A 25,711-nucleotide genomic window follows, 5' to 3' on the forward strand; every position below is an offset into this window, starting at 1 on the left:
TTTGTAAGTAACGTGTAGACGCGCCGCAACAATTGGTCTTCTGTTGACGTTTGACAGATTTGAAAAACTTGAAAACGTATACAGTCGTGGGTTGTCTACTCGACACACGCTCGAACGACCCGTCCACAGCGAGCGTATGTATTTTGAGCGACCGTTTCCGTCACCGGCATGGGACAAATTAAGGTAAAACAAGGCACTGCTGCAAGTAAAATGATAAAGATTTGATCTTTCATTGAACGAACATGGCACCGGCGGCGAAAACTGTACGAACAATGAGATAAAAACTTCGCCCTCCCCCACGATCGCTCTCGCACGCCAATCTGTCAACCCGCGCATGTAGCCGCAGTAGATATGAAAAAAATTGGTGTTTACTTGTTATCCATTGAATTACGGTATTATTAAAATATAATTTATTTGCTCCCCGCTAAGAAAATTCACCCCGAAAAGTGGCCCAAATGGACAAGGAACGTTTATTTCTGCCGGGTAAGTGTGGTTTGCGCGAACCGAGCGCGGGCAGGGCCACCAGCGCCAAGGGCGATGGCTCGGGCAATGGTGTATCTGTGCTGCCAGTGTGTGTGCTGCTCCCACTACTGCTGCTGATGCTGCAGCGGTGCGAAGAAGGGAGGGGAAGAACGAAGGGATAAAAAAAAGAATCTTAATAGCAAATTATGCGTACACGGTGTAAATACGGTGCAGCGCGTTGTGTGACCCGTTTCGTGAGCAAAAACGTACGCAATTGGTGTTAAACTGTGCTGGGTGGAGCATTTAGACGTGGTAGCATCGGTTGAAACTATCGTCCGCACGCTCTAGCACGGGAACGTACGGGAAAATGGCTTATAAAAAAACATATGACTAATGCTCCTCCGCTGTCTGCTGCGCGCTGCCCGATCCACGGCGATTGTACGCGAGCGACGGGCTGCGACGGGCTGCGCGGTGTGTGCCGTGTGGTGGCTCGCCTTAAGACACTGAACGTGATAAAGAGCTGGTCGTGAAGCGATTTTTGGTTTTTTGTTTTTTTGCTGGTGGTGCGAAATATTGATAGAATACCAGGGTGCACGGAAAGATGGCATTTTTAACGAAGATGGACAGAAGTATACCGAAGCTGTGATAAGTGCACCGAGACCGAGCCAAATGGGTATGCATCTTCCTCTCTTCTTCGCGCAAGCCGGTGATGGTTGATGCGTAAAAGTGGGCTCCATCACGCAAGCCGTTCTACTGTCTGCGGTGGAGCGATGCGTGTGCCGTTTGCGGAATTGCAAACTCTTGCTGCTGCTGCTGCTGCTGTTAGTGCCATGTGGTTCATGCCGGTTTTTGTGTTTTCTTTTTGTCTCCTTTTTTGATGTTTGCTTGCAGACGAGGTCGTGGTGGACATGGACCCGAACATGACAAATCGGTTACAGCAACATACCGTAGTATTAGACGAAGGTGCACAACCAGGCACATCCTACTCGAGAGTTTCCCCCCCGAAGGCAGTCATCGATAGCAGTCCACTGCAAAGCGCCATGGACAAGAACAAACAATGTAAGTTCGGAAGTCGGCGAGTCTTTTTGCTTTTTTTTTCTTATTATATCTAATTACATTTATTTATGTGTCTTTTTCCCCCCTCAAAACAGCACTCATAGTGAAGCTGTCGATGCGGCGTCCCTACGATCAGCTGGTACAGCAAGGAATAATGCCATGTGAGTTTGCAAAGCACTAATCTTCGGGTCCGAATGGTCACCTGCATCTTACACTTGATTTGTTCGCTTTTTCCCCCTTCCCTTGCAGCACTGAAAACGTCACCGGCAATCTATGAACAGCGTCGGCAGCTGGAACGGGCCAAAACAGGCGACCTGCTGAAGGCGAAGATAAAAAAGCGCCCCGACCGGCTGGAGCTCGAGCAGCGGCACATTCTCGAGCAGTGCGACAGCCACGTGGACCCGAGCCTGGCGGAAAAGCGGCGCATGCTGGAGAAAGCCCTCCTGGTCGATCATCTCAACTCGAAGATATCGCACCGCCCCGGTCCGCTCGATCTGATCGGCAAGAACATCCTGCACGTGGAGGAACCGATCGAGCGCATGGTCAAGGAGGGGCTGGTAGACTATGCATCCACGCTGGACGAGTCGAACGCGTCGGTCGCGACGCCGACGACGGTGGGCGAGGGCGAGGACTCGCTCAGCTCCGAGGGTGAATCGCTGCACAGTGTGACCGTGGCGGTGGTAAACCAGCCGGGCGTGCCGGCCACCACCATTCTGCAGCACCAGATACAGCTACAGCCTTTCCCGGCGGCGGCACCAACAGCAGCCACAGGCCTCCAGCCCCAGCCACAAACGCTGCTGACCGCACAGCCGGAATTTTTCACCCTAAAGCCCACCATCCCGATCGTGGTGAACGATGGGACGGTGCTGGCCGCGATTGCTACTCCGACGGTGGTGGCGGCGACGACGGCCGTTGCGACCATCGCCGCGGTAACGAGCAGTGGCAATATTGCGACGATTGCGGAAATTCCCATGGAGCAGGGTGGTGGTGGTGCTGTTGCTGCTACGACCAGCAGCAGTAGCAGCAGTACCATCACCACCAGCAGCAGCAACACCCCGAGCACCACCACCAGCACGCTTCGACCCATACTGCCAACGCCAAGTGCCAACAACAATATGAGCGGCGATCTAGCCACAGTTCGACCGACACTTACCATGACACCGATACCCTCGGACCTCAAACTAATCAGCAGCAGCAGCAATGGCAGCGGGATCGCCGGGAGCAGCGGCAGCAACGGTGGCAAAGAGAAGCTGGCGAAGAAGAAGAGCAAAACGAAGAGTATCACCAAGGCGAAGCCGATCAAATTCCACGAGTACAAGGGGCCGCCGAATGCGCACAGAGGATCGTCCTCCTCCTCGTCGTCTGCCGGACACGGCGGTGGCGGCGGCGGCGGAGGTTCCGATAACAACTATCAGTTGATCATGCAGCAGCAGTACTTGTTGGAGTATCTGGAAGAGATGTGCAAGAAGCCGGCCGGCGTTTCATCGCCCTCCAGCTCTAGGGAGGCGCCTACCACCACCACCACCAACACAGATGCGGAGGAGCTGGCCGGTAGCGATCAAACACCGATCGATTCTCCCCTCGGACCGGGGGGTAGTAGCAGTGGGGTCGGCGGTGGCGCCGGATCGGGGTCAGGTTCTGGACGAAGCAAGAACAGTACCTCCGGGGGAGGTGGTAATGGTAGCGGCAGCAGCGTTGGCATGGGGTCCAGCTCAACACTGCCCACAACGTTCGCTGCAATGGACATTGCGCTGGATACGCTGAACAGGCTGAAAGTGTCACAGCTGAAAAAGTACTGCAAGCAGTACAATCTGGCCGTGTCCGGCACAAAGTCGAACCTGATCGAGCGACTGAAACCGTACATAAAGTCGATCGAACCGTGTGCCGGCGGCGTGCCGAGCACGGTCGGAGGCGTCACGGCCGGTTGTACGGCAGAGGCAGAGATAGAGGACAGTTTGCTGGCGGAGCAGCAGAAGCGCATTGCCGAGCTGCAGCTGCAGCTGAAGAAGAGCCAGGAAGAGCTGGAACAGTTCCGGTCGCTGTGCAACAATCCGTTCGCCGCTTCCGACCAGCCGATGGTGATCAATGCAGCAGTCACTATTCCACCGCCTCCGCCACCGCCACCATCATCATCGTCATCGTCAACACAGCAACCACAACTTGCCACGGTGCTCGGTGTAGGATCGCCTTACTCCATCACAACCGGCGGAGGCGGCGACTCGTGCGACGCACCCTGTACCGCAGACGGTGACGCCTCGGCCGGTGGTACCGTGAGCGCCAATCAAACGCCGGACCGTGTGTCGGTGCCGGACAGCACTGTCGGTGCGGCACTGGAGGGCAGCTTCTTCCTGGAGGGGCTCACACCGGCCGACTCTACCACGGTGGACTACGGGCACGATATGCACGAAATGTTGCCTCCCGAGCTGACCAGCACGCTGGCGCCAATCGAGCGCAGCCCAACGCACCGTCCCACGCTGGACAAAGTGCTCGGACAGGTGCAGCCGACCATATCGGGGCTGACGATGAAAACGGAACCGACCGATGAGCTGCGTAACGGGGGCGCTGGTGGTGGTATGTCGTCGGTCGTCGGGATTGGTCTGGGCAGTGCTGGTGCTGGTGCTGGTGGTAATGGTAACGTTGCCGGCGGTGTGCGAGCCGCCGTTGGGGATATGCACGATTTGTCGCTCAGCATGAAATCGGTCAACTTTGAGGCGGTCAACGGGGACACGGGCGATGCGTCGATGCAGCAGGATACGATCATGCTGAACGATTTCGAGGACATCGATCTGGTCGACTTTCACATGCACTCGCTCGACAGTGATGGGCCGTTCCCGATGATAACGAATCACGATCCCGACCCAGCAGGAGCCAGCAGGACGGCGACTCATGCTCAACCCGCGGCGGCAACCATGCACGATGCGATCGATGCGATGTTCTGTAACGGTGGCGACGATCCGAATGGCAAGCTGCTGGCGACCAACAGCTTTGCGACCAACCAACCAACGGGGTCACAGCAGCAGCACGTGTTGCACGAGCACGCTCCATCGCACGGCTTCCTGAACAACAACGATCTAGTGAGCGGGAATAGCTTGCGCATAATGTTGCATATGGATCTGATGGATCAAAATGAGCAGCAGGCGAACATAGCAACGGTTACCGGCACCAAGCAGCTACCGTTTGGGAGTTTGCACCATCAGCAACCGCAGCACCATCATCTTCAACACAATAATAATCAGCAGCAGCAGCATCATCACACGAGTCATCTACATCATAGTGACAGGAACAATAATAGCAGGTACGACGCTAACCAGACCGTGTCGTTAGGGTTTGGCGTGCAGCAGGACACGCAACCCGTCGCAAGCACTAGCGCGAGCAGCAGTAGCAGCAGCACCAGCAGCAGCCCCAGCAACTGCTTCCGACTAGGGCTGGGAATGTCACTCTCGTCGAAACAAGCCACAAACAAACACCATCTAAATCTACACCAGCAGCAACAGCAGCACCAACATCAACAACAGCAACAGCAGCAGCAGCAGCAGCAGCAGCATCATCATCCTCATCATCATCATCAACAACACCACCACCATCCAAGTCTTTTGGAACAGCTGACACCACCGTCGGCGGCCGCCAGCAGCGACGGCAGCAACAGCACACTGATCGGCGACACGATCGATTCCTTCCAGGACAATGCGATGGATTTCGAAAGCCTGCTCACGAACGATGCGGCGGACAGTGTGCTGAACGCGAACAACTGCCACCGGATGATGCTGGACTGCGCGCAGGACAAGCCGATGTACAGCTTTCTACCGGATCCGAGCATTCTAGATTACTTCTCCGACGATTGTAACGGGCACGATTTCGAAATAAAGCATCTGGAGTACTAAAAAACCAACAACAGAAAAACCACCACCACGACGAAAACACGGAAACACCCACTGCCCCGGGATGCGTTGCCGGATGATGATGATCCGCGCCAGTATTAAATCATCCACCGTGTGGACGTCGCAAACTAGGACGCGGCAAAGGACACGCGTGAAGGTTGAAGAAGAGGAGAAGTAGAAGTACGAACCCCCCTCCCCCACCCCCTGCAGCGAAACAACCTCGGAAAGGAAAGCAAAATCCCCCCACTTTTCGGTTTTCGAGCCCGTGTCGCTCTCCTTGTACACACGATGCGGTTTTGTTTCCGTTGGAGAGGTTGGGTTTTTCTTCCTAAGCCTTTTACCATGTTTGCTAGTTTTTATTAAGGGGATGTGTGGCTGTGCGTGTGTGAGTGTGCAGCACAAGTAATATAACGCTAACAACTACGGAAGTTACGAAATGCGAACGAAGGGGGCCAAGAGAGAGAGAAAGAGAGAGACACTACGCAAGAAATCAAAGCAGCCGGCGACGCATGAAGAACGCCGAAACGTCGCGAAAGCGCAATGCGCAACAACGCACGCTAGGAGGCGGCTGGTGGTGGTGGTGGTGGTGGTGGCGTGCCGAAATACCGAACAAAAAATCATTGCGCCGTCATCCTTCATCTTACGGTTTGTCGCAGCTCCGGATCGGGCGCGGCCATCGCGTAGCCGAGCTCGCGCAGCGCGCGCTTAACGTCGACAAACACCGTCGCGTCCTCGACCGTGGCCGGTATGGTGATGTGCTTGTTGGCCGCCAGGTCAGCCATCGCTTTGCGTAACGTTTTGCCTGTTTTTTTTTGTGGAAGGAGCAGGAAAAGAGGAGCGGACGTTAGAACCGAACCGAACTGGCAACTGGTGGTGGTGGTGGTTCCCGTTTTCTTACCGGATCGGGTGCGTGGTAAGCTTTGTACTTGGGCGGCTAGTTTGAAGGCTGCGATCGGTCCGATCACCTCCCGTATGATGTTGATCAGCTCGACCGACATCTTGGCGGCCGGCTTGGACACGTTCGCCTTGGTCACGTACAGGCAGAGCGGTATCTGGCCCTTGGTCGGTTCGGGCACACCGAACACGGCCGCGTCGGCCACGTCCGGATGCCGCAGGATCGCATCCTCCAGGCTCGACGTGGAGATACGGTGGCCAGCAACATTGATCACGTCGTCGTCCCGTGCCGTCACGTAGATGTACCCATTCTCGTCCTTATACCCGGCGTCCATCGTGTCGTAGTAGCCCTGAAAGCGCCGGAAATCCGAAAAAATGACTGATTATAACACTGAGAGAGAGCGAGAAAGAGAGAGATCGTACCGGAAACCGTTGGAAGTACGTTTTGCGGAACAGCTCGTCACTGCGGTACAGCGTGGCCATGTTGCCCGGTGGCAGCGGCAGCTTCACCACGATGCGTCCCAGCTCGTTCGGTTTCGCTTCGTGGCCGTTCTTGTCCAGCACGTAGATGTCGTACCCGCAGTACGGCAGGCCCGTCGTGAACGGGGGCGTCTGTAGGTTCTGCGCAAAGCCGACGCAGGTCGCCGTGATGGCCGATCCGGTCTCCGTTTGCCACCACTGGTTCAGCACGGGCACCTTGAACGTCTTGCGCATCCATTTCTGGAACGAAGGGATATACACGCTTAGAAGGAGAGAGAAAGAGAGAGAGAGAAAGAGCAGAACAAACGAACGGACGTGGACGAAGGTTTGTCTTGGCTTTGGCTGCTCTTGGTGGTTACATCTAATGTATCTAAACTTTGCTATAAGCCTAACACTAGCTGTAAGAAGGAATTATAAGGCAAAAAAGGGGGGGCAACTAGCTCCTAGCAGCAACAGCAGGGATCTGTCCGAATTGTATACATCGGTAGGCCACAGCTTTTAGTTAGTTAGGGTATGTGTGTGTGTGTGTGTGTGGATGTGGATGTCTCACAGACCAAGCGCTTATACCAATTTACCCCCCACTAAAAATAATGCAAATGCTCATCACGCAGAGAGAAAGAGAGAGAGAGAGAGAAAGGCAGGAAAGTAAGCATAATATTTTTCTTTAGATCTCAATTTATAAACCCCGTTTTGTTAACGTAACTAATAAACTAATAAACAATTGCTTGTGATAATAAAGTCGCTAATACCTACAATACTTTGGTGCTGTGTGAGTGTGCGTGTGTGTGAATGGGCTTTTTTGGGGGTGAGCTTTGGCCTTCCGCGGGGTAGTAGTAACAAACGATCGATCGATCGACGGATCCAGTAGAATTTTGCTTTTTTTTTTCGTTGTTATTGTTGCTGCTCAACTGCCTAACCCACACCTAATGCTCTATTTCCGTTTAAAATACGTAGGCGTAGCTTATTCAGCACATTCAGGGGGTTGAGAGGGGTGTAAGCTGGGTAAGCTCGGGGCTATTGGGGCTAGTTTCGGTGTCGCGCGCTAAAAATAACGCCCGTAAATACGCATACACGCGCAATGCGCGGTGCGCAATCCACGCGGCAGTTGGAGGGCGACACGTGTGCGAGTGTGTGCGAATGCGGTGTGGGATGCAACAGCTACACACGTAGAAATCTAAACAAAGGTTGCAGTAATTGTGTCGACTTCCGCGAACGATTAATTCGATCGTAGAATGTAGAATGGCTCAAAGGGAACAAAATCAACCAGCAGTTGCAATGATAACGCTTCATCTTGAACAATCCAATCGCTCATACAAGACTCACCATCGTTTCCAGATCACAGTGCTCCCCGGCGATGAAGATGGCGCGCAGCGACTTCAAGCTGTACTTCCGCCCATACGTGACGTCCGGATCGACGCGCCGGATGACGCGAAAGGCGGTCGGTACGGAAAACACGGCCGACACCTTGTGCTGATCGATGATGCGAAAGTACTGGCCCGGATCGGGCGTTCGGTCCGGTTTGCCCTCGTACATGACGCTGGTCGCACCGTACAGCAGCGGCCCGTAGCAGATGTACGAGTGGCCGACGACCCAGCCCAGGTCGGACGCGTTCCACCACACATCGTCCTGCTGGAGGCCGTAGATCGTGTTCATCGTGTACATCAGCGTGACCAGATGGCCACCGATCGGTCGCTGTATGCCCTTCGGTTTGTCTGCGAGGAGCGGGCGAAAGCGGGAAACAATAGATTCAACATTCGACAAGGACCCCTCCACTCCACCATACCCCATACCTGTCGTCCCGGAAGTGTAGAGAATGTAGAGTGGATCGTTCGCCTCGACCGGCACACAGTCGACCGGCACAGTGTCGAGCGCATTCTCCCAGGCAATGTCCCACGTCTCGTCCAGATCCGACATCAGGATGTTCGCCCGTCGGTAGATGATGTTCTTGGCCGGCTTCCAGCGCGACATTGCGACCGCCTCGTGCAGGATGTCCAGATAGTAGATGATCTTGTGCGGCTCGACGCCACAGTTCGCGGCAATGATCACCTTCGGCTCGGCATGCTCTATTCGCGTGCACAGCTCGCTCGCCGCAAATCCTGCAATGATTAAGGCGTGAAAAGGATATGTTGCGCAGTTGCCATTCGGCTTTGACTAACCTCCAAACACGACGGAATGAACGGCACCGAGCCGTGCGGTGGCCAGCATCGCGATGATGGCTTCCGGTATCAGTGGCATATAGATGACGACCCGGTCTCCCTTCTGGACGCCCAGCCGCCGCAATCCTCCCGCTAATCGGGACACCTTGTCAAAAAAAAAGAAACCCCCGAAATGTAAATATGTATGTAACACGTGTGTGTGTGTGTGAGTAGAATAAACCAGTAAGTAAGGAAATGAGTTGAAAGCCGTCTGCTTCCGTTATCCCCTACCTTATCATACAGCTCGTTGTACGTCACATGGCGCACCGTGTTGGTGGTGGGACTATCATGAATGAGCGCCACCTTGCTGCCCTTGTCGGCGAGCACATGGCGGTCGATTGCGTTGTAGCAAGCGTTGAGCTTTCCTCCAACGTACCTTAAAAGAGGAAGCATACGCAAAAGGAAGCGCACATCAGCGACACGGCAGTCTAGGCAGGCGTTTTTTTGTTTATTGCTAAGGCGCTCCTAATTGCGCATCCCCTTGACCGATGACGGAGCTTTACACAAGACGCTAAGACGAAACATAAATATGCTGCTGATGCTGATGCGCTGCTGCTCCTTGTTCTACTTGTAATCCTTTGTTCCTTCCTCCATCGGAACTGCTCGGAACTGGTCGACCATTGTCCTCATTTTCATATAGAGTGATAAACCCTCCGCCCCATCCGCCTGGTCACCCATCACCCTCCCACCTGCCCCTTGGTTCATTTTGTTACATAGAGATAATGTGCGTACACAAACAAGCAAAGTGAACCACAAAAAAACCATGCTTCCTCCCCCAGCACATATGCAAAAAACCGCATTGCGAGTGGGTGGCCATGTGTGTGGCCATGTGTGTGTCGTGTGTTCCCGGAGACGCTGAATGCTGATGATGGATATTGATTGCGTCTTGCGGAAAAAGTTTATTATCGATGCTTCCCAACGGACTTGCGACTGGTACGGCGTTCGGGGGTTGGCGTCATGCGACTAATGCGGTATGATTTATGATTTCTATTAAATATACATTAAACGTGTGCATAACGAGACAACGTGTAGGTCAACAATGGTGCTGCTGGTGTGCCCGAATTGGGCTTTAGGTATTTCTCTAAACTTGTAACGGAAAGTGTACACAATAAGCATGTCTTCTGATTGAGCTTCCGATGAGTACTGCGAGGTCAGAATTCGTGAGAGTAATGTTGAGATGAATCATGAGCTCACACTGAATCATGTCGTCGCAAAGAGCTGCATTAGGAGGACGTCAGCGCTGCTTAACAGCTGCCGTCAGCCTGAAAGCTGAACAGAACAGAACGGTTCTGATTATGCCAGAAAAGGTTGGCAAAGTCGCATAGAGATTCGATTTAAAAAAAGGGACTCAGAGTATTCGTTATTAGTCACTGCGTAGTACTCCAAATCTTGATGGAAGAGTCCTCATATTCCATCTCGAAAACTTCTATAATCTCACTCACTTTCACCACCACTACTTAGTGTAGTTCTCATATTTACCACTTCGTGAATGGGCTGTTGCTATTGTCCAGCACTTTCTCCCACGGTTGATCCCAATCGATGAGCTGTTCCGCCAGATCGCCCCAGAACGATTCCGGCTGCTCGAGCGACTGGCAGTACGCCTCCATGTACAGTGGGCTCAGCATCTCCGACTGGCTGGCGGAGCATATGGGCACTTGCGGGACACTTCCACTACCACTACCACTATTCGACGAGACGGGTTGATCCATCGCTACTACTACTACTACTATCCACCAACCACTACTACAACTTCCAAAGGATCCAAATGTCCAGAGATGATTAACTCACTGAGGATTGCACACTTCCTGCTCGATTGCACCCTTTAAAAAATCACACACGCAAGTCACACACACCCACTTCCTGGAATTCGGGATCCTTGCAAGCGCAACAGTTCGGCTTGATCGACGGCACACGGCGTACTGATGTAAGGACCGATCGGTCGATTCGCACGGAGTGGCAACGCGGACTGACAGACAGACAGACAGACAGACAGAAAGACGGACAGACAGGCCTCTCCAGCAGGTTGGTCGTCCGGGCACGGTATGCCCACTGGCAATAGTCACTAGCGAACCCAACCCTTGCGGAACCAAGCCGTTCTAGAGGCACGATCGGGGCGATCGGGGTACAGGCGATCGGTGCTAATGTATACTCTAACCTTTTGCCAACCGTTTTCCCTCATTTTATCACCCCCATCACACCACCCCACACCGGTGTCAATGGTGTTTAAACCAAGCACCAGCACTAAACAGCTCCAACTCTGCATGCAATTGAACTGACGATCGCGAAGGTCCGGCGAAAGGTCAGCGATTGGGCGGTACAGGAAAGGAAACCACCACCAGCAGCGGTCAGGGCGAGCGAAGCGAAAGAAACTGTGTGTGTTGTGTGTCCCCTTGCCCATTTCCGTTACCGTTTCCCATTGGGTTCGGACTTTTCGGTCTTTGATCGAGTACGGGTAAAAGTTGTCGATCGTCCTCGTCGTTGTTGTTGGTGGTGGAGGTGTACAGCGCGAGGTAAATGTAATGCATTTAAATGTGTTTCGCTTTGTCGTGTCCCCGGAATTGAAAACGGGTGCGCTGGCTGGCTGGCAGGCGATGGATGGATGATGGGTTGTGATAGAACGTGTGTAATCCGCGCACCACGTGACTGCTGACGGGGTGCGCGGGTTTAGGTCGAATGCGAATCCATTGAACCTTTTTGTTTTTTTGGGGGGCCGATGCCGAAAACGGAAAGGTTCTAACTCAAATTCCCTCAACGGCCAATACAATGAACTCTGTATTAATTGGTGCTTGATCGCGGTGCTGCTCGATTTTAAAGGTAAACATACACATCGGCCGTACACGGGTACGCGCAGCTGTTCGCGCAGGGTACAGCGTGTTCCGGTGGGGGTGGTGTGTCTCACATCTGGTGCAAAATTTAATTTGCTGCAAAACCCTTGAAAATGTCACACAATCATGAGAAGCAAGTGGGGGAAGAGCGAAATTGCACGCGCCTCGCCAGAGCAAATCATCCACGATTTGATGAATTTGATGAAAAATTAATCACAATTCACTCGCACAACCGTTCCAACGCATTCCACTTCAAAATGAAATCAACCAAGCGAAGGAGGCGGGGCGACGATCCAAGTCGTCCGGTTGTCAGGAGCTATTTGACATTTTTTCATTACACGTTATCCTGCCATCCAACCCGTTTCCCATGCCATGCAGTGTGCCGGCGTGGATGGGATAAAGTAGGCGGCGGTGAGGCAACCTCCATCCACCCTTGGGGAGTATCATGCCGACACGTACGGGCGTACATGACAAAAGACAAACAGCGAACAGATGGAGTCAACTGGTGATGACGAAGGCAACGGGTCGTGTACTGCTGGTTCCAGTGCGCCGTCGCAGCACCGAAATGGACCGACGTGTGGCGGGTTTTTGGGATTGCTATAAAATCCTGACCCGTGGTCCAGTGTCGGGAGAGTTTGTTGTTCACCGTTTGGTTGCCCACCACACAACAAACATACACACCACGCATCGCAGGATCACAGGCTCTTGTCTTGGGTGCTTGTCTTGCTGTAGTGGATCTTTGCTGTAGTGTCGAATTGCTGTGTGATCCTTTTGCACGTTGGTCGGGCAGAACGTTCTTAGTGTGCAGTGTTTGTGTGCAGATCTAGTTTTGTGAACTTTAAACATGGCTAGGTAATGTATCTGGGAATATGGAAGTGGGCGGAGAGTGGATTTGTCAATAGCGAGCTAACGGCTTTTTGTTGTACTGCTACGCAAATAGTGCTGTTATCAGTTGACGAAGCGGATGCACTGCCTAATTGATTTACTCTGTCACTGGTCGATGTTCTCGATTGCCTCCTCCCCAAAAAAGCACCATCTGGTGTACCTCGGTTGGACATGAACAGTCGCTTAATCCTCTGTACGTACACTTCCAGCCAACAGATCGCTTCCCTAAAAGCCGTCACGTGTGTGGTGCTGTTGCTGGTGATAGTGTGCAGCCTGGTGGCCGGCTCTGCCATGCCACCGCTCTGCGAGAACAGACTGATCGACGAGCTGCCGCCCAAGTTCCGGAAGGTGTGCGCGGCGCTGGAAAACTCGAACCAATTCGCCGAAGCACTGAACGCGTACATACGAAAGGAGGCAGCTGGTAATGGTAGATCAATGGACCAAACACCTCGCACACACACACACACACACACACACACACACACACACACACACACACACACACACACACACTGCTTCACCTGCACCCCGAGCACCCCTCGAAGGGGAGAAAATGTAATAATCGGTATAAATTTTAGCTTTTCTTTACCTAGATGACGACATGCTGGTACCGGGACAGACGGGCAAGCGGACGGATGTGGATCACGTGTTCCTGAGGTTCGGCAGAAGGCGCTAAACTCGTGAGCCGGTGAGGCGCGGTGTGTCCTTTGACCTTCCTCCCCGCCCCCGGGGGCTTCGATTTTAACGTCTCCCATCTTTGGACTATGGCACACGCAACATACGCAAGCGATCATGTGTGAATTGTATGATCACTAGAAAAAAAGACACAGATACACACTTTGAATAAGACTATTGAGAATTCATGGAAATCTTACAAGCATGCAATGGCAAAGAAGAGGATGTTTATGTTTTACGGTTTCGGTATTAGTCGTTTTGCACAACACTTCGAACTGAACTCTCCATTTCCCAGACAGTGGTGCGGTCATCATGTAATATAAGAGCAGTATTAAACACATCTATCAAGCAGTCCGATGCGTGTATATGTGGCGGTGTACTGGGGCAGCTAGTCGCAACAGCAGATCAGGGTGTAAAGCAAGCTAGTCGCATAGAATCCTATACACACACATATACACTTACAAGCGCAAAAGCGTACTTATTGTATCGTTGTACCATGAACGGCAAATAAATTTGAAATATTTTATGAAACAATGTAAAACGAGATGGTTTTTTTTATGCTTCTTCTTTTTCGTCTTGAAATCACTCGTGGGTCTTCGTACTGTCGGTCGTATGCAGATATCTGGGTATATACTAGGGTTAGGAGGGGAAATGAACGTCATGAAATCGTGAATCAGTTTGCGCTTAGACTACATACATATCTGGAAAAGTATTTAATACAATACTTTTTTAATTACTATTTAGTTAATCTATTCAACTATTCAGTTGGGAATGACTCATCTATTCGGTTGGGTTTGGTGTCCGTCAATGTTGCAATTGCAAAGTTATGGAATTTTTGTGAGGTTTCAACCCTTTTATATAATCGTCTCATATTTACATTCGAAACGATAGATAAAACCATCGTTTGAATCACGTGGCAGAGACTTTCCGTTAACAATTCATCCACGTGGTGTAGACATTTCAAATCCCTCTTCCGCCTTTGTCGACCGAACGGGCAATTCAAATCGACAACCTATCTATGTCGACTCTGCTTTCCATTTGACAGTTCGCGCAAGAAAAAAAAAGAACAACACAGGACAAACGTCAACATCGCAACTACAAAAAAGAAACACACAAATAGAGTAAATCACATCGGCCAACTTTACATACATTGCACAAATGTAGTTAGTAGTAGGTACAGTATAATTTGTAAAGCGCCGCGTGTAGAAATGCCCGGAAAGGTGAAGGTGAAGGTGCTTGCGGGCAGAAATCTGCCCGTAATGGACCGCAGCAGCGATACCACCGACGCGTTCGTGGAGATCAAGCTCGGCAACGTGACGTACAAAACGGATGTTTGTAGGAAAACGTTGAATCCTCACTGGAACTCGGAATGGTACACGTTTGAGGTGAGCGAATCGATAGCTGCGGCCCTGATTGATTGATTGAGTAATTGCGACTGAAAGGATGTTTGTGCCTTTTTTTTGCTTCTTTCCATTGGTATCTACGAATGACGGCTGTGACGATGTGAAAGGTGGAAGATGCGGAGCTGCAGGACGAACCGCTGCAGATCCGGCTGATGGATTACGATACCTACACGGCAAACGATGCGATTGGCAAAGTGTACATAAATCTTAGCCCTTTACTGCAGTAAGCATCATTCGCAACACACATTCAATGCATTACAACTTGTCTCAATGAGGTACAAATTGCTTCTCCCGTTTTCGGCACAGCTCCACGAGCAAATCAAGGACAGGGAAGGGATCAATTATGTCCGGTTGGCTACCGGTGTACGATACAATTCACGGCGTGCGTGGAGAAATCAACGTTATTGTAAAGGTAGATCTGTTCACAGACTTTAACAAGTTTCGCCAAAGCTCTTGCGGAGTGTTGTTCTTCCATTGTAAGTATGCCAAAACACCGCCCAGTATGCTGTTAATGAACTGTGCAAATGAACTTACGATTGACACGATTTGTTCCAGCTTCCAACATACCTTACGGTTATAGTATTGCAATGTATCACGGTTTCGTAGAGGAACTGGTCGTAAATGATGATCCCGAGTATCAGTGGATCGATAAAATTCGCACACCACGTGCATCGAACGAAGCGCGGCAACTGGCGTTTATGAAGCTATCGGCACAGGTAAGCCACTGTTGGTGAAGTTGCACGTATTGAAACCCGTGTGAAGTGCGATGACGTTCGCTGTGTGTCTTTCAGGTGCAACGCAAGATTGGCATCAAAGCAATCGAGATGGGCGCCAATGCGGTGATAGGCTACATGCAGTGCTACGATTTGGAGGGCGACGTGGGAGTGGTAGCGCGTGGCATCGGTACGGCCGTTTCCTTAACGAAGATCAACGAATCATTTTCACAGCACATTGGAGAAGAGATCCTGGTGGAGGAGTGAGTGCTGTTAAAGTCCGTTTTTTAAAGGCCTTCATTAATCGTCTTTTGCGAATTACCTTTGAAGGCATAAACTGTCCGGAAGTTCAGACTTTGGTGACCCTCCCAGGAGAGCGCTGGCGATTGGCGGAGAGAGCAACAATCATGCCACAGGCAACAGTCCAACGAAATTGGGTACACCGATTGTAAATTCACTGTTAACGAAGGATACCGTCTGCGTGCCAATTTGTAGACGGTCGTCCGATTCGGATCTAAGTATCACACCGAAGGGTAAGCATTCACGGGTATGCGTGGCAAAGTGTGTGGAAGTGTAACAGGATCCCTTTTTATCTCTCGCAGGTAGCTCATGTCCGCTCGATAAGAGCATAGGCATCGTGCGCAATTACGGAGCAAACAATGGCAATGCAAAATCGATCATGATAATGAACTATGACATGTTGGAAATGTTAGAGTATCCTTTCTTCACCATGACCAAGTATCCGCCCGGAATCATACGATACATAGGTATAGGAATTGGTGTAGCAGCTTACGGGAGAGGGTAAACTAAATTTTCGATTTGCAATTTTGCCAGGCGCCACAGTGACCGCACGCTCTGTGAAGCTGTTGGAGCGTGTACCGAATCCTAACGAGCCCGAAACCCGTGACAGTTGGTGGAATGAGATACGGACGGAGGTTCGGTCGCATGCCCGCTCGCTAGGATGTAACGTTATTCTCGGTTACGTAGAGCAAACAACAATTGAGTATGTAATTGCCTCCTCGCATGCGCTACATACGATCCGGTATTTACATCATTTTCTCCCGTCTCCCCTTTAGTGATGATATTTGTGTACTTTCGGCCACTGGTACGGCGGCAGTCATAAACTTACAGTTTGGTAGCGATATGTGGATGGCCGATGCATCGTTGAATGCTTCCGCGGACGGTGGGGCCGACAGTTCGGCCAAGGAGCACATGACATCTTCCCTCGATCGGCAGGACTTTGATCGCGAGTGTAGTGGATCGCGCGAGCAAACGCCCAACACGATAGAGGGCGAAGGTACTTACGATGGACCAAGCGGATCGGGGAACAGCAAATGCACGATGTGCCATGTGCCGTACTCGCTCGGATCGGTTAACTTTCGCATCAATGCAGTGAAATGTTTCATGTGCAAGTGAGTAGACAATTGGCCCCGAATGTTTGACTGTTGATTCAAATTTGCCCTATTTTTCAGAAATGGTATCGTGCCGGATGTGCTTATTACAACGATCGAAATCCCCGACGGTGTGCCCGTGTCCGGTCGGGGCAGTCTCATACAGGCCCACACGTGTCGGCTGAAGCGCGACCTGAAAGGTGAAGCGAACGGAAAGGAAATCTCGGACGCGCTACCCTTTCTCGAGTACGAGCTGCACAAGCTGCTGGTGAACAAGCTCAAAATCAAGGGCATGAATGCCATCTTCGGGCTGCGCTCGAACATAACGATTGGGGAGAAAACGATCGCGCTGATTGCGACCGGCACGGCGGTTTATCTGACCGCGCTGCCGAAACCGTTGCTGCCGCAGATCGTAGATAGCAGCTCGTTTCCGGACGAGCGCAAGATTCAGGAGCTGCAAAAGATGGTCCAAAACATTGTGGAGCAAAACATTCAGGCCTACCAGCTGCAGTGCGTTTACGATTCCGACACGGAACAGGCGCCGGCAGGGGCGACCGGGGCGGCCAGTGCACGGGAGGAGCGGGATGGCAAGGAGCTGGATTTGGTGTGCATGCAGAAGTCGGCCTGCGTGCTCGAGCTGGACGATATAATCGATTTGGATTTGCTGACGTTCGAAAAGGAACCGGAAATTGCACCGGAGTGAGTTTTACGGCTGACAATGTTGCTTATCATCTGATTAGAAGCGAAACTTATAAGTGGTTTGTTTTGTTCTTCTCTCTCTCTCTCTTTCTCTCTCTGGTAGTGGTTTTTATGTAGCGAACTTACAAACAATGCCGGGCATTTCGACGGATGTACTTGATAACGTGAAGCAGTTTCAGATGTTTACGCAGGTGTGGCGAGCAAAGCTGCCCTACACGCTACAGCACACGACCAGAAATCTCAACAAGCGCTTCCAAGGATTGCTGAAGCTTATCTACTACAAGCTGCGGTCGATGCGGCCCTGCGTGTTGTGTGATCTACGCTACAAGCTGGACTTCCCGGAAACGGACGAAATTCAGATCGTCGTTTCGGGCATGACGCTAGCGCTCGGGGACGGTACCACCCGGTTGAAGCGAAAGTGCAGCACACAGAACCATCACACACCGGGTCCTTCGCCCTCCGTACACTCCGGCTCGGTGGCAAGAAGCAGCAACGGTGAGTAATGGGAAGGTAGGGGGAAATCGATCGATCATCTTCTCTAACATCTTCTCCCCCCTTACACAGACGATGAAATGATGTTCTCGTTAGATGAAGACTCGATGGATACTTCCGGGCCACCGGTGGCACCAGCATCAACGCCGGTACCATCGATTGTAAAAAGTTTCAAATCTCGGGGCACAAAATCGATGACCGCTGCTTCGTCGTATCACAGTAAAATCAACCGGTCAGGGAAAATGGTGCGTATTTGGGGCGGCGGCGGCGGCGGCGGCGTGGTTTTGAAGTTGAGCCGATCAAACACGTAACAGTACTGTTGCCCCTTCCACAGATACCATTGAAGGACGGGTACGGTGTCGACATTACAACACTCAGCTACATTCCCGGTGGCAAGATAGAAAAGTATCTCGGGAATTTGAACTTTTTCTTCATACGCGAATGTACCTCGATCCGGGAGAGCGGTGGAATCTGCGGGTTCGTGCACAGCTTCATCTCGGAGGTGCTGTCCATAGTGCGGGCGCACGTAACCTCCCTCGGCGGCAATGCAATGATTGCGTTCTATCTGAACGACCTAACGCTTCTGGACAACGTGCACAAGAATCAGGTGAGTGTGTGTGTGTGTGGGGTCACAGTTTGTTGTGTGTAGTACATTGCACGTAGGCATTGGTGTGTAGCATGGGCATGTGATTTAAATCCTTCGTTAGCGTTTCGTTTGAGTGTGCGATTTCGAGTTTCAGTTTTACCCCGATTTATTGTCCCCGGTCGTGATGGAGTCCCCCTTGCTCTAGTCACCTTGTTTACTGAGTGACGTTAGCTGGTGTAGCAAACCGAGACTCTATACTCTCGCCCGTTTTTTGTCTCTTCCAGGGCCAATGTCTCATCAGCGTTGGTGGCGATGTGGTTTTTGTATCGTTCCACAAGGATGAAAAGTGAACGTTTGTTAACAAATCCAAACCCCAATTGGCTTCATCTCAACTTCTCTTCATTCGCTCGCTCGCGCGTGCGTACTACGGGACTTACTAACGAGCGCATCCGAGTCAGTACGACGATCCATTTCGCCAAGGGACAAGAGTGGGCTAGCTACTAACTAACTAGAGAGATTTTAACCCGTTTGTAAAGCTACAACACTAACATGACTGGACAGGAGGTTTGTTTGCGCCGAATTTGGAGGCGAATTTATTATTGTTTCTAGTCGGTCGGATGCTTGTTCTAACCTGCAAAGCGCACGAATATAAAATCCTTAATAAATCCCTCCCTTTCGCATTAGTAACAATCACACCCACACACCGAAGATGGCTGGTCTGGTGGGGTGGAGATGGCAGATAGCAGCAGGTAGCAGTTTCGAGAGTTTGTGCTTATAGCTTGCATTTTATTGATTGTCTTTTACATTAAAACATAAAATCTAAAACTTTTCGCAACGGTTTTTGAATGAAGGCTTAGGGGAATCACGTTTGTTGTTGGGTAGAGTAGAGGCCGGTCCTTCCGGGCGATGCGCTACCAGTGTTCTATCTTCGACCACTACTACCCCCACTGTTTCTACTCTTACTACTACTACTTGCTACTAGCGTCTTGAAAAGCGTTGCGATGCGCGATGAAGTGTTGTTTCTTATTCTTATGGTTTATGGTCGCGGAAGTATAAATATAGAAACGATTCCATTAAAAAAAACACGATAATTGTTACAATACCTGTTCTGCCCTAACAGAAGTAAAACGTGGAATGTCGATCCTTGTTGTGGCACAGTATAGGAAACCTACTTCACACGTCGTGGAATGAAGGTGTTTTGAGATTAAAAGAGAGATTTCACGGGAGTACACAATAGCATCGCACCTAACGACTGCAGCTCTACATGTATGCATAGTTCGTAATGCTTTCTTTTTTGTTGCTATATAGACTGTGCGAGTGTCGCTAGCGTACGAGAGAGGAGGTGTGCGCAATGGTGCTCTTTCTCTGAATTTAGTGCATACGCTTCTTTTCGTTCTGATCGTTTTCTTCCGCATCGTTCAGCTCGATACGTTTCGCAAGCTCTGTCGCTACGTCCTTGAAGATGATTGGGTCCAGATTTCGTGCTAGCATGTACACAATCCACCAATCGCCCAGATCCAGGCTGGATGAGATCGTTTTCGCAACGTTCCGAGGCACCATACGGTTACGCGCGTTCAGCAGTTGTGATCGCACCGAAGGCACAAAGATGATGACAGCTCTGTTTGGAGTAAGAGAAAGCACAAGGAACAAGGATCGTTAGCTGTACAATGCAACAATTGAGAGTGTGTGTGCGTGTGGCGAGAACGTTTTACTTACCGGTACACAATCAATCCAGCCAAAAAGCAGGCCAAAATGATGAACCAAAACCAGATGAAGATGTACGTCTTCTCGTTGACGATGTTCAGCGGCAGTATGCACATAGCGTCGTGCTTTTGAATCGATCCAGACGCACCATACTTGTAGAAGTTACACTTGGTGACGCGCGGGAAGACATACACCATCGGATCGGCCCGCTGCTCCTGGGGCTGGTCCGAGTAGTTCAGCACGTCCCAACCGTACGAGATGAACTCACCGTTGAAGAATCGATTCATCAACCACAGCTGCACAATAATGTTGACGAAGCAGAGCCCTTCGCAGATCCAGTAGCGCAGGGCGTAGATCTTGTGGCGCTTCAGGTGAGTTAGCAGATAGTCGAGGAGGATCTGCTTTTTGGCACACTTTTCCTGCTCCTTGCATGCGCCCCGGTTCAGCCCCATCACGATCATTCGCATCAGTCCGCCCTCCACCGCGTCCCAGATGAACTTTGGAGTGTAGCAAGCGATCGCCTGTGGAGAAGGAAGAGGTTCGAAGGTAAAGGACCCAATTCTTTGATAGCTCTCCCAGCTCCGGACTTGCCTGGAAGAACAGCACGAAGCAGACCCACTGGTAGTAGGTGTAATATTTCTTCGCATCTTCATCGTCGAAGTCGTTCGATATGCCAGGATGTGCTACTTCACGTCCAACCTGCAGATGATATATCACAAAAAAGTGGAGAGTGCGTGTTAAGTATCTCGCTGAGAGGAATGTTTTGTCCCTGTTCACCCGGTTTACCTGTCGACGGAACGCATCCGGCATGGTGAAGGTACTAGAGATCCAGCAGAACGTGTTCACGACGTGTGCCGGAACGCCGCCAACGATGCAGCTGATCGGATTGCCCACATACTGGGTGGCGGTTATGATCAGGCTGCACGCGAGCAGCAGCGCAGTGGTGAAGGTGTTGTGCAACCGGAACACAATATTGTCCGTCTGGATGTCCTGCCATTTGAAGTACTGCTTTAACCCTCCGAGCAGCTTAAACATGGTGGCTTTGTCTTATAATTTCACGCTTCTGTGTGGTTAGGAATATTTAATACAACAACAGTATGGCTCGTCCAGTTCTCAGACTAATTCATCGTACGCCTTGAAGCCTGGCAGTTGCTAAGATGACACGTGCATCAAGTGTTACTGAAAGGAAAGAAACATAAAGCCAAGACGTTAGGAGTTATTTTTGCTGAAACGATTATTACTGAGCGCCATTGCCAGCCGTGGTATTACGTTGATAACCTTCTCAAACCTTGGGATAACCTTTGGAAGCTGGAGTACAGTAGGCATTACTGGTTGATACTATAGATTCTGTTTACTATTTACCTACTCGTGCTAATAATTGTTTGTTTTTAAAATACACAAAATGCTTACAATAATAAGGTGGATTCATGAGGAAGTTTGAGATCAGCTAAGAGCTTAAAATCAAACGTTTGAAAAAATTCCAGTTAAGACCACGTGGCAAATTCCATACATTTGTAGTGAACCAGACCATTTGTAAAGTACGATTATTTATCTCTAGAGCATCTGTTGTTTATTATTCAAGCAATGTCCTTGATTTACGATTCTTTGTGTGTGTCATACAGGCCTATCAGTTTATAATTGGCACGGTTACAATCATTCCACTTCAATCTCTGGCATGTCGCTGCTGGGATGTTGCGTCTATCGCATAGATCGAGGATCGTGCACAGACCAGAGGATAGTGCTTGAGCCATCACCATCTCCACCACATTGCACGTTTTATGTTGTTGATAAAGTTTAGATTTATCTAGCCAAGGCAGCAGCAGCCCTGTGTCGCCTACAATCGACAGAACGTCAATTTCATGTTGTTGCAATCATTTGAAACACAAACAACTGTTGTTATGCCATCGTATCTGCAGCGAGGGTCGGATGGGACAGATTGGAGGGTAATAGCATTAAAGTAAACAAATTAAATGTGGGACAATTTACTAGGACCCGTGCTTGGGTACAAACTCCTTTCAAAGAGCGTTCTGCAACGGTTTGCTAAAAAACGTACGTGAAATTTTTGCTTTTTTAAAACGAATAGCACACCATCTTATCTGCTCGCGTGGAGAAGTGTAGAGTAGGCTACGAAATAGTAGGCGCAGTTGCTTCGGTTACACTATTCGGGGCAGAACGCGACCAGTTGTGTAAACAGCAGCCGTTTCGAATGGCAAACGTCGGTTCTAATAAAAAAAAAACGAAACCAACGCAGAAGATCGTCACGGAAAGAGAATCCGAGAATGTGATACGGCGATGTACTTTTCTGGGTACATGTGGCAAGACGGGCAAGTTACAATTGCTGAGCATTTCAATATTTGTGTCTCCGGCGGCGTTCATTGTTAACCCCTTGGTCGCAAACTTCTAATTAAAATTCAATCAACATCTTTCCGCTGTGGGAAGAGTTGGCGGTGCGTCGGTTTCTAACGTGTGCCACGTGTAATGGTTCTCTTCATTTCCTCGGTTGCTTCTATGCACAGAGCGTTCACAGTTCTGGGGCACGAAGGCGTGCGTGCATGACCATCAAGGGGGTTGATCGAAACCTGCCCCATACAGAACAGTGCATTGGTATGTGTTGTTAATTGGTTCTGTCCACGAAGCATGTATGGTAGCGGAGTCGTCCTACAGTGGCGCGAAATCGTAGTTGGCGGGGGTAGTCCGTGAGCTCGCGGAACGACAAGAACGTTTCTTCCGAATGGAAGCCCCCCGGCTGGCGCTGAAACAACAACAGTGTTGCCAGACAGCCAGCCAGCCAGCCAGCCGGGCCAGCGTCTTAAAGGGAAAGGTGATCTTGAAGGAAAAGTAGTACACACCAAGACGGAGAGGCAGAATATAAGAAGAAGCAGTTGCGCTGGGGGCACATCTGTGGGTTCTCGGTTAGGTAATGTAGATGGGAGAGCGAGCGAGAGAACGAGAGAGCTATTCCAATTCATTCCAATCAAACATTCCAATTCCATTAGGGGCTAAACGGTGCCCGGGTTGAATGGATGGAAGTTCAGGGGGGTGGGTTTGTGGGCAGGTCGAGGCCATCAGATTTCTTGGTCGTGTTTGGGTCGGACTTCTGGAACGTTATATTCTCCACCGCCCCGGCACGAACGTTCGTCGCCTACTCTGCTGCATCTCGTACTCGTGCTGCTGTCGAGCGGTGCTGAGCTGAGAGCGTGATGTTGCAGCCTTGTGCCTAAATTGCTAACGGCGACAGATTAGGATTGGTTTGGGTTGGATCGCCATTGCACGGCCGGTAACTTGAGAGATTGTTTCGCCTTTCGTAAAAACAAATCGTGCACTGCAATGTGTGTGTGTGAGAGAGTTTGTTGTACACCGGTATGGACAACTTGTTTTACACACCACGAATGTATGAACCCGCGCGTAATTGCAATGTAAGCAATAATGTTTGTTTTATGCTCGCCTTCTAACATCTAACTCCAAGCACACAAACACAGACAGACAGTGGTGAAGTGTGCTTCCAGAGACGTTATGCTGCGTTGTGTTTTCCTGCTCAGAAGAACGTGTCGCCGAACACGACGCTGCAGCCCGGAAAGGAGAGAGATTTGAGCTGGCAGAACGTGGTGCGCATTATTTGATTCATCCATCCGTCGTAGTCGTCGTCGTCGTGGTCGTCGTTGGTAATTCCGATGCGGAATGTGGGGAACCATTGGTATGAGAGTCAGCCTCCACACACAGCAAAGGTTAATAAAAATGACACTTGTTCACTTGATGCTGAGAGCGACCGCCGGGCGGAGTAGAAGGGGTGGTCCCTCCACTACTGCGTGACTGCGTCCATCGAGGTTGAATTTGCCGGAGTGGCGCGTCTGCCCCATGCTGCCGTTGCTGCTCGCTCCAATACCTCGACAATGACAATGACGACGTCATTGTTCGGGCTCATCTCGCGCAACACAATTCAGAAGAGCAGCAGCCGCTGTACGAGACTGCGTGTGTAGGGCGACGGAGGGGAGTAATGTTGTGCTCTCCCCCTTAGCAACTTACACACGCACCAACACCGTCTCAACGTCCTCCCGTGGCGGCCTCCTCTGCGGCTACTTGGATTCGTTTCGATTTCGATGTTGATTCTGAGGACTGACAGTGCCAGCAGCAGCAACAGCAGCAGGAGGCTCAAGCGAATGAAAACGACGCATGCGAAGACCAGGGCGGGCGCGAGCCGCCACGTTCAATCAGTGGGATTCGGTTTGATTGCAAGCGCAAGGGAAAAGTACACGACCAGGGCAACGAGAAATTGGGGCCACAATCTGCGTGGCGGTGGACTCGGGCTGGGTTGAGTTAATGCTCACCTTTTGCCGTTTTGTCGATTCCGCTGGCTGCTTTCCCTTCGGAGACGCTTGTGTGTATGACCCCGAGCGACTCCCGAGTGGTGATCGTTTTGTTTCTTCTCTCGAACCGGAGCAGAAATTCACCTTTGCCTTTTTGCTGTTGTTGTAATCGAAAGTAACTTAAAGCTGTAGCGCTAAATGTGAGGTGGAGTACGTAAAGCAGCGCACTAAGACACTTTTGACGCTGAACCGCGTTGCACCAGAATGCAACAATTCGACTCCAGAACAGGCTTATCACATTTATGCACTTTTGTTGTAACTTTGCATCGGTTTGTTGAAAATTTAAAAACAAAATCAACAAAATACACACAATTACACTGTAGCACTGAAACTGGTAAGCTGAATAGCTTATCACACAATCGATCGAAATATACCGAAACGGAGAACGCAAACACGCGGGCTCCAACTGGGAGTGTTAGATGTAAATAAATATAATCAAAACGAAAAACGAAGCAACACAACACAAAAAAAAACCTTCAAAACATAGCGTCAACCACAAGCGCGCACACACACGGGGTAAGCGCGACTGCTGCACTGCTGCGCTCCGAGATCCGCTTCGTTCCGACGGAGAGCGACGTATGCCAGCTGCTGGCAGAAAAAAATCTACATCGCTCAGAGCTCGCTTGAGCCAGGCCCCGTGGTGGCCCCTCGGCCGAGCATAATGGACGCTCTGCCAGCTTCGGCTTTTGTGTTAACCCTTTCCCTTCCACCCCTTTCACGTGTTTTCGAGCCGTGGTGTTATGAACGACCAACCCCTCTCCCTAGCCTTCCAGCCCTAGGTGACGTGATGTTACCATAGTACCGTTGGCGGGAAGTACAGTGCTTGAAAGTTGGGTCAGTGCTTTGAACAGGTTTGAGTTTGAGAGACCAGCTTGGGGAGGGACTGGTCGGGTGGGCAACATGAATGACTGAGGAAATACTTGACGTAGAACCAAATCCTTAAATTATTCGCACGTTTTCACGAGCATCAACTGTTCAAAGCTTAAGGAAGCTCTTCAAAAAAGGTCTC

General features: G+C 50.7%; 5 protein-coding genes across 11 annotated transcripts; 3 read left to right on the forward strand and 2 right to left on the reverse strand.

The window, feature by feature from the left end:
* The first annotated feature begins 118 nt into the window (after nt 1-118).
* Nucleotides 119-6,117, forward strand: LOC121589103 (homeotic protein female sterile). Of its 3 annotated transcripts, none has more exons than XM_041907749.1 (4): nt 119-183; nt 1,354-1,521; nt 1,614-1,679; nt 1,768-6,117. In XM_041907749.1, exons 2-4 carry the CDS (start codon nt 1,371-1,373, stop codon nt 5,397-5,399), a joined length of 3,849 nt encoding a protein of 1,282 aa, XP_041763683.1. In that variant the 5' UTR covers nt 119-183; nt 1,354-1,370; the 3' UTR covers nt 5,400-6,117. The 3 variants fall into 3 exon arrangements, with proteins under 3 accessions (XP_041763683.1, XP_041763681.1, XP_041763682.1); XM_041907747.1 differs by lacking the exon at nt 119-183 and adding an exon at nt 355-483; XM_041907748.1 differs by lacking the exon at nt 119-183 and adding an exon at nt 525-1,135.
* LOC121589105 (acyl-CoA synthetase short-chain family member 3, mitochondrial) lies at nt 5,969-11,064 on the reverse strand. Of its 2 annotated transcripts, XM_041907752.1 has the most exons (8): nt 10,445-11,062; nt 9,197-9,341; nt 8,927-9,071; nt 8,561-8,866; nt 8,094-8,482; nt 6,714-7,010; nt 6,295-6,640; nt 5,969-6,198 (listed from the first exon to the last, which is right to left on the reverse strand). In XM_041907752.1, exons 1-8 carry the CDS (start codon nt 10,672-10,674, stop codon nt 6,032-6,034), a joined length of 2,025 nt encoding a protein of 674 aa, XP_041763686.1. In that variant the 5' UTR covers nt 10,675-11,062; the 3' UTR covers nt 5,969-6,031. The 2 variants fall into 2 exon arrangements, with proteins under 2 accessions (XP_041763686.1, XP_041763685.1); XM_041907751.1 differs by having other exon boundaries at nt 5,969-6,640; nt 10,445-11,064.
* Nucleotides 11,065-12,157: 1,093 nt separating this feature from the next.
* LOC121589109 (dromyosuppressin) lies at nt 12,158-13,891 on the forward strand. Of its 4 annotated transcripts, none has more exons than XM_041907756.1 (3): nt 12,158-12,642; nt 12,885-13,102; nt 13,254-13,891. In XM_041907756.1, the coding sequence occupies exons 1-3, from the start codon at nt 12,635-12,637 to the stop codon at nt 13,349-13,351; spliced, it is 324 nt and encodes a 107-aa protein (XP_041763690.1). In that variant the 5' UTR covers nt 12,158-12,634; the 3' UTR covers nt 13,352-13,891. The 4 variants fall into 4 exon arrangements, with proteins under 4 accessions (XP_041763690.1, XP_041763692.1, XP_041763693.1 ...); XM_041907758.1 differs by having other exon boundaries at nt 13,269-13,891; XM_041907759.1 differs by having other exon boundaries at nt 12,160-12,642; nt 12,885-13,096; nt 13,269-13,891.
* Nucleotides 13,892-14,438: 547 nt separating this feature from the next.
* LOC121589104 (C2 domain-containing protein 5) lies at nt 14,439-20,087 on the forward strand. Its single transcript, XM_041907750.1, has 14 exons — nt 14,439-14,735; nt 14,861-14,976; nt 15,060-15,229; nt 15,309-15,469; nt 15,545-15,729; nt 15,797-15,999; nt 16,069-16,233; nt 16,301-16,469; nt 16,543-16,878; nt 16,939-17,556; nt 17,660-18,051; nt 18,121-18,293; nt 18,383-18,655; nt 18,919-20,087. Exons 1-14 carry the CDS (start codon nt 14,559-14,561, stop codon nt 18,982-18,984), a joined length of 3,204 nt encoding a protein of 1,067 aa, XP_041763684.1. The 5' UTR covers nt 14,439-14,558; the 3' UTR covers nt 18,985-20,087.
* LOC121589107 (innexin inx1) lies at nt 19,673-25,343 on the reverse strand. Its single transcript, XM_041907754.1, has 5 exons — nt 24,664-25,343; nt 21,125-21,517; nt 20,930-21,037; nt 20,351-20,859; nt 19,673-20,252 (listed from the first exon to the last, which is right to left on the reverse strand). Exons 2-5 carry the CDS (start codon nt 21,371-21,373, stop codon nt 20,006-20,008), a joined length of 1,113 nt encoding a protein of 370 aa, XP_041763688.1. The 5' UTR covers nt 21,374-21,517; nt 24,664-25,343; the 3' UTR covers nt 19,673-20,005.
* Nucleotides 25,344-25,711: the final 368 nt, after the last annotated feature.

Source organism: Anopheles merus, chromosome 2R (genome assembly GCF_017562075.2).
Source record: "Anopheles merus strain MAF chromosome 2R, AmerM5.1, whole genome shotgun sequence".
Taxonomy (NCBI): Eukaryota; Metazoa; Arthropoda; class Insecta; order Diptera; family Culicidae; genus Anopheles; species Anopheles merus.